The 8,517-nt window shown below is 36.6% G+C and overlaps 2 protein-coding genes across 2 annotated transcripts; one reads left to right on the top strand and one right to left on the bottom strand.

Moving 5' to 3' along the window:
• Window positions 1-2,859: 2,859 nt before the first annotated feature.
• LOC124828800 (lectin 9-like) lies at window positions 2,860-3,994 on the bottom strand. The gene has a single exon (XM_047302178.2). It carries the CDS (start codon window positions 3,700-3,702, stop codon window positions 2,860-2,862), a length of 843 nt encoding a protein of 280 aa, XP_047158134.1. The 5' UTR covers window positions 3,703-3,994.
• A 1,184-nt stretch (window positions 3,995-5,178) lies between these two features.
• On the top strand, window positions 5,179-5,994 carry LOC124827898 (lectin 5-like). Its single transcript, XM_047301074.2, has one exon. It carries the CDS (start codon window positions 5,179-5,181, stop codon window positions 5,992-5,994), a length of 816 nt encoding a protein of 271 aa, XP_047157030.2.
• The last annotated feature ends 2,523 nt before the right edge of the window (window positions 5,995-8,517 follow it).

The raw sequence follows: 8,517 nt of genomic DNA, 5'->3' as shown, positions 1-8,517 counted from the left end.
TAGATACTCTAGATCGTTTAGACACTTTAAAGAATAACGTTTAACACTTCTAACATATTGTCTTAGATGATTAAGCATTATTTCACTTTAAACGTTATATTAAACTTTAAAACAAGATTTGCTTAAATAACCTTATCTCAACATTTTTTACACTTAACCATTAAGAAAATATAAAAGAAAGAAAAAGGACAAAAAAAAAATAAATTGAAAAAAGAAAGTTGAATGAAAAACAGAAAAATAGAAAAATGCATTTTTACTATATCTCTCATTAATAAAATTCTACAAATTAGAGTTCTAGAATGAATAAAGAAAACGTAAACTAAAAATAACTTACATTACAAGTGATGATGTTATATACACTTATGTATCAATATGTTTAATTCACTGTAACGAATAAACGACCTTAACTTGAATGAAATCCGTTCAGTCTTTTAGGAAAAAAAATTATAATTATAAAAATACGGTTAGCTTGTAGTGGGTTAAGAGCTTTCTTTTCCAAATTACAAAGTAATAGTTAAAATTTAAAAAAAAATAATGAAAAATATTTTTATTAAATAAAATAATGACTTTATTAATTCTATTTACTTTCCAGAAAATTCCTCTTGCGCATGCCTTCGTGCAAATTGTGGGATAGGGTATCGTTCTCAGGCAGTGAATTTGGCTACAGGGTTGGAGCCTCATCCGCCATTTTCTATGCACAATGTTGAGTAGCCGTTGGAGGAGTTTCAAAGCGAATATAATCATACATAACTCCCATGAAAGGACCTTTGGCAAATGACTGTGTCAAATAGATGATGTTCTTCCCTTTTACCAATTGATCACTACCTACAACTACACTATACAACTCATACAATCCATGGATTCCGTGCCTTGCTATGGCATTGTCATCGACAATTAGCCTGGTTGAGAAGTGAGGACGCTTTGCATTCGCCTCGTTCAACCTAATTAACCTGATCACTCATCTCAAAAACCGTTAGCCACCATAGTCGTAGCAGAAAAATATAAACAAAATATCAATCATGGAAGAAATGAATTGGTGTGTATACCTTCAATTTAGATCCAGTAGCGGCTGCAATGGCCAATTGTAGTGTGTAGTTTCCTCCCTTTGTGATATTTTGAAGGTGGAATCGAATCTGCCATGTGGTTGGCATGAATGTTTTTTCTTCTGTGCTCCTGCATACATCAGAGTAACTCAGGAGAAAACTCATGATGAAGATTACAGAAAATTCTACAAGTTAGACATTACCTGGTAACTTGAGCAAAAAACCAATCCTTATTATAGTCTGAAACACCGACTGTGTCGCATTTTGGATATAACTCACTGTAACGTGTCCACAAGCCGTATTGCCTAAACCTGTCACAGTACAAATACTTTGAAAAACTGAAAAAGTGATTGCATATATAATAGAAGTTATAACATTGTTGATAATTGGTTTTGGTTAACTTGTCTAGGCCATTGTTGGGGTATAGTTTGTTTCTGAACCCAGGGTTAGGGTCTGGTACATAGAATTCTGCAGCTGAGCCAGGGATCCCAATTTCCCAAAGAGTTGGACCATTTCTTGGAGGATAATATACAAGTGAGTGCAACTTTATGTTTGACCCTACAAGTACATTACACAATATTCGTTGTCTAAAAAAGCAAGTTATAAGGGTTAATGTTTTAAATTTCTTCAAAAATAACATGCATATAAACTATTCTATATTTAACATAAATAAGAGACAAAGATACTTTACCTGGTCTGATGGAAATCTTTGTTGGATATACATAATCTCCAATAAAACCAGGAACCAATGCATATAATTTGTAATCTCCAGGTACAACATTTTCAATTAAGAAGTGTCCATTTCTATCAGTTTGAGTCCAGGTACAACATTTTCAAACTCATATATTGTACCTTACATTCTTTCTGCCATGATCCTGCATTTCCAGGCAAAGCTAGTCCAACGTAAGCATTTTTAGCAGGTTGAGCTTTCCTTATTCTAAAGCAAGAATTATTACGATTTTCTTTGTAAGATATTTTATATATGTTAGAAAAGAATTTAAATGCATCTAAGTAAGTCGTTGGCTTATACCGATCTTGGACCTGTAGTTTTCCTGACACTATTCCCCGTTGATTGGGTGGAATGAAATCTTTCGATCCAACGAAATCATAAGGCCATCTTCTCACTTCTTTGAATAACTGATAGATCAAAGAAAAACCATACATTGTAAATTAATCACTGCACCTAAATCATGTTTATTAAGCAAACACAAGGGAATGTTGTTAAGGGTAATGATATAAGCACCTGTTTTACGGCATCTGACCACAGAGACCGAAACCGAGCTTTGTTTGGACAAGAGTTAAGATAAACAAAAATGGGGCCAAAAACTTTTTTATAAGTCTCCCCCCTTCACCAAAATTCATGGTTACATCTTTCCCACCGTAGTGAATGCTCGTAAACATCTAAACATGGAAACAAAATAACAACAAGAACAGAAGAGCTTTACAAGTCTACAACAATACACTCGGCTGAGTAACCAGAAATAAAATTAAAGAATTCCCAAGATGAACAATATTAAAACGTGAAATTTTCCCTTTTTCTTCATAAATGCTGGGCATGAAATGATAGATCATATATTAAATATCTCATTAACTTTATATTGGTTGAAGTTTTAAAAAAACCACACGTAATACAAGCTGGTTAGCGAAGAGAAGAAACCAACGATTAAACAAGAGAGGAAGACAAGTTATGAACGGAAGAAACCAATCAAGCAAACCAAGAAACATTAAATTAAAAATTTGACACAATCTAGGAATGAAAACGTTTGATTATAATGAAAGCTAATGGTCAATCTGCTTGAACTGACAGTGACTGGATCTACAAGGCTGCTTCGAAAACCCAGTTAAGAACGTCATGTGTTTCAACCAAATCACCGGTGGCGGCAGAGAAACCAACTCTGATCCATTCAGGCAAAACAGTTCTCAAATCAACAGTAGTAGAGACAGTGGCATTCCTATTGTCCCCAGGGTAAGCCACAAACACACTCAAATGCTTGGACTCAGAGTTATAGTTTATGCTCGCATGTGCCACAGCATTATCCGGTTCAAGTTCACTTGGCCATGCTACAGTTGCCACTGACTTAATGGAGTCAACATCAATTCCAATGTGAGGAGACTGAGAAGGTGAGTTGGGATCCCAGTCATTGGTATAACTATCAAACTCAATCGCCACTATTTGGTTTTTGGAAGTATCCAATGCAGTTTCTGGGCTGAAAAGTCCAAGATACCCTCCGCTTGAGTTTCTAGGTAAGTGAAGGTCGGCCGGTGCAAGAAAGAAGGCAAAACCATCAGCATGAAGGGTTGAGCCATTAGGGTTCACGACAAAGGAGAAACCAGAGCTGAAGTCCGCCAGGTTTCCATTGTTTTTGTCCCAGAGGTGTATTGGTGTGATATGCACTGCTCGACCAACACTGTGAGGAACTGGCTTTCCAAGTTGGTCGGTGTTGGTTAACCTTAGAACCCCACCAGATATTGAGGCATTTCCCAATAATCCTATGTTTATATCATCTTCCTCGAAAAAAGAGAAGCCGAAGGAAACGGTTTCGTAGGCGGACAGCGGGGATGCTTGTGCGCTGTGATGTTGCAGCAGGAGGAAAGGGACGAGGAATTTGATAAGTAGAATGGTAAGAGGACTTAGAGATTTTGAGTTTGGGAAAGCCATTGTGTGATGCAGGAAGCAATAATGTGAGGAATGAAGTTACATATAGGCCTCTTTGGCCAGCTAAGAATGTAGGTTGGAATCAAGTTCCCATATACGGCACCCAAGTGACATATACTGCCGTTTGCCAATGGAAAATCCGAGGAAATTCTATAAAATTTTGATTATATAAGTCCATATATAACATGATAGTCTGCAAAACTTTGGATATCTCTCTTTCTAAAACGATCAGGGTATAACAAAGAGAGTTTGAGGAATATGCTCCTGCATTTGGTAATGTTTGCAAAATGCATGATCCCGTTGTCTTTGGCCATTTCTTTTAAAACAAAATAGAATATATATGGTATTTGGTAACACCTAGTTTATGTCATATTTAACTAGCCTTCCAACATAAAAAGAAATTGTTATCTCTGTAAACTATGCAAAGTTCAAGAATATCCAAATATTCCATTATATGTTACAAGATTTCAAGTACACTTCCATAGTGCTCATATATAAAGTGATAAATAAAATATATTTGAAGCAAGGATTTCAAAGGTTGAGCCGAATAGGATTAATTCTGAAAGATTTTTCTTAGAGAAGTTTATCTTTTTCTTGTTTTCGTAATTTTTCGAAGAATTTTCATACATTTTAAAGCAAATAGAGTTTTGGGGATTGATCACCGATGTACAGTTCGTTTATTTAAGCTTTAAGATATATTTAATAGTCTTTGCGAAATTATTACTTATAATTTATCGTCTATACGGTTCAATGGGAGAGAACACTTTTAGATGCTATCTTGAAGCTAAATCCATCAATGCCACCTTACACCAGTGCCGTTTTAAAGGCGGTGAAGAATCTGCTTCTTGAATTCTTCGTGTTGAATTAAAAAAAATAAAAAAGCTTCTTTTGAAGTTATAGGAATGCATACTCCAGAGATCTAGTGTGAACATTGCATTATTTAATATGGAACCTTTATGTAGGGAACTGCCAAATTTAGTTTACTGCACTGAACCACATATGTGTAAAATATTAATCAGTAGCCTTTACCAATTATACATACATACATATATATATATATATATATATATATATATATATATATATATATACAGACACACACAACTGTGATATCTTATTAGTCGATAATAACAAGGCATGCATAAGTGGTTTGCTTGGCCGGATAATGAATAGTTTAACAGTGTTATGAGCCATATGTTGGTAATTGAAAATGTATACATAATTGATTAATTAATTATTGATTGAAACACATGAAATCTGTCGAATTGAAGGACAGGGATATCTCGGACAACGTTCCTCGCTCTTTTCGCCTAGGTTTGACGACGGCAAAACTATGTAGTTTGCCTACACAGTCCAAATTAATAATGAATTTTTTTAGTTATTTTTCTGAAAGCCCTGCAAAACCGAGGCGTATAAGTAGGTAGATGCATGCCTGGTTATGAGCATCCTCACAAATCATTCAGAACAAGAAACACTACAATGGCTTCAACTCAAAACCCTTTCACTGTTTTCCTTATGCTCTCAGTCTTTTGCCTCTCGCTAATCTCCACAGTCAAATCAGACTCGTTTTCTTTCAACCTACCCAGTTTTGAGCCTGGTGTTAGAAGCGTACTAGTGGGTGATGATGCCAAGACAGTAGATGGAGTGTTACAACTCACCAACAAGGACACAAGCGGCAATCCAACTCAAGAAAGCGTTGGCCTGGCAGCATACTTTGGACCACTTCATCTCTCTGACGCAAAAACTGGAAGACTCGCAGACTTCGACACCGAGTTCTCCTTCGTTGTCAACACACATCGTGCGTCACTGCACGGCGACGGCTTCACCTTCTTTCTTGCATCAGTCGACTTTGATTTCCCTGACAACTCCACCGGTGGCTTCCTCGGACTTTTCAACCCCGAAACAGCATTCAACACCTCTTTAAACCAAGTGGTTGCTGTTGAGTTTGATAGCTTTGCAAATGAATGGGACCCCAACTTCCCACAGTCTGATTCTCCTCACATAGGAATTGACATTAATTCCATTAGGTCCGTGGCAACTGCCCCATGGCCACTTGATATTCATCAAGGATCAATTGGAAAGGCACGCATAAGCTATCAATCTTCCGCCAAAATATTGAGTGTCTCGGTGGCTTATTCAGATAGTTCTGTGAGTCCGAACACCGTTGTTTTATCGTATCCCATCAATTTAGGGACTGTTTTGTCAGAGTGGGTCCTGATCGGTTTCTCTGGTACCACCGGTGACTTGGTTGAAACACACGACATTCTTTCCTGGTCTTTCAATTCCTTCTTGTAAAACAGTCCAGTCGGTGGCAGAAGAGAATAAAGTGCTTGACTAGACAAAGATGACGCTCTTTCATGGTTTGATGGGTGTTGTTACGAACTCTTGTGATGTTTCTGTTTCCGAATTCCCCAATAAATTTTTTCGATAAGTTCAATTTATGATTAATATTTGTTTGCATGGAAGCTTCTCATATAATAAATCTGTTTTAGTCTATCAATATCTATGCACACTTTTATTTCTTTTCCCTATTACTTTATAAAAAATGTATGGTGAATCACAAAGTTTCACGTTAAGAAAAATATAAATAATATGTAAATAGAAAGATTTGCAAATTTATTATTTTAAAATTTTAGGTTCTACCACGTCATAGTAAGACTTTACAATGACGGTTAGTTCAACATTAATCATAGTATATTTAAATCTCTAATTTATGACTTGTTTCAAAACTAGTCCACACAGTTCTCTTCTCTTTTTCGTTTTCCATTCCTCATGCATAGTCTCTCATTTTTCTTTTTTTTTTGTCTTCGACACGCTATTATCTCCCAGAAGCCGTTGACGTGTTGTCTCCTACACGCTACAGTCGTGTTCACTTTGATCTCTACCTTTTCCCAATAACTCCTGTCATAAATCCTGAAAATTAAATAATTATTTAAAATCGGATAGGGTCTATGACAGCGGTTGCTATTGGAATCGCTAATATAAACCATTTTATGCTTCGATTCCTAGATGAATCGTTGCCATAGGTCGAATTTTACATACTACTTTCTGCCCCGAACCCTAAGTTCTGAGACTTAGTTTACATACTACTTCTTTAGTCTCCACTGCCTCAACCCACACCTGCCGGCACCCCAACCTGTGTCAACTTTCGTCGCCTTAGCCTAGACGACATAGTTGCTTGTCATGAAAAGGGCCTTTACTATAACTGTAACAAGCTATTTACCTCATCCTACCGTTGTAAGGGAAAAAATTTCCTTATAACTACCGACGATATTAACATCCATGGTAGGATGCCACGTGTAAAAGATAATAAAAAGTTTCACCATGCAAAAAATATAAAACCGTTATCTTCGTGTACTCAAAATTATTTTTAAATTATCATCATGGAAGAAAAACAGAAACTCAAACAATGTCCTTACAACAAATGAAAACTTCAATCATATTCTTTACAAAAACAATGAGTCTGAAAAGAAAATTAAAACACCAAGATGACTAAAAATCCCAAAGTAATTAATTTCTCGTCTCTCACCAGTCTACTGCACTCTAGTCTCATCTGCAACACTATCTACTCCTGTACAAATACGGTCATCGTAGGAAGAAACGACAACCACAACATGCAAGGGTGAACAACCAAAAATAACCTCATAGCATATAACACAGTATAACAACCTCATAGTGTTCATCCAGTACTGGCTCAATTTTAGCATTCAATTTACAGATTCAAATCAACAATTCACTTACAAAGAGTGCATCAAAACCACACTACAACACAGATTTATGAAACTGAATTTGTATCACAATTCATGCACCTGAGCTCTTCATTGAGTTGATCAAAGCTCCTTTAATGTGCAGATAGTGTTTACTCAACCAGATTACACAAATGCAGCATCAATCATGGTTTAAACCAGAATTTCAAAACAGAATCAAATAGTGCAACAATTGGCACTACATTATGGTGAAATTCAAGATGCACTAGAGCTCTTTAGTCATTGCTCATCTGATGTGCTTCTATTGAAAATCCAATCCAACTAACAGATTTATCTAGGCACAAAAATTGACTCAGAATTTTGACAAAATTAAACGAGATACACAAGACTAGACATAACAAAATAAGATTGCAAAACAAAAGACTCAAACAATGGAGTAGACCGATTAAAATGATGAAAATAAAACAAAGCAAAGCTGAAACAATAGAAATACTCAATTGAAATCTACGGAAATTAGGAAAAACTCAATGAAACAGTGTGCACAGAACATGCAAGACACGAATGGAATAGTGAAGACAATATAGAATGAAAGAAACTGGACTCATCTGGAGCGTGCCGTGGAGCAACCGTAGGTCTGAATACCACATGATAGCTCAATCCTGATACAGAATAATGGAACCGTGAATTCTTTGGAATGGGTGCAGCAACGGAAGAAGATGGAATAGAGGCATGGGTGAGGTGCTATTTGGAGAGGGTTCTAGCTCACACGACCTCCATCAAAGGAAGAAAGCTAGAGGGGATTAGGGGGAAGCACAGGGAGATGACTTTCAGCATGAGAAATGGCTGGAAATGCATCTGCAATTCGATTCTCAGATTCAGCAAAAGTGTTTCTACAAGCTAAGCAAAAGAGAATTTATAGTTGATTCTCCATGCTTTGTACGGTGCAGATTAAAAAAGAAAATACAGATCTTCAGCCACGTGGCAAGGTGTGTGACGCGTGAAGATGTTCTGGAAACAACACTATAACTCGTAGAGTGGTGTGGAATGCATCAGCTGTGTAGGAGGTGTTGCATTTGCTGAGCGCAAGAGGGTTTGTGCGCTGAGCGCCACC

Source organism: Vigna umbellata, chromosome 7, assembly GCF_029865625.1.
Source record: "Vigna umbellata cultivar VRB3 chromosome 7, Vumbellata_1.0, whole genome shotgun sequence".
Taxonomy (NCBI): Eukaryota; Viridiplantae; Streptophyta; class Magnoliopsida; order Fabales; family Fabaceae; genus Vigna; species Vigna umbellata.
The sequence above is the reverse complement of the archived record's forward strand: the minus strand, read 5'-3'. Positions and strand labels throughout refer to the sequence as shown.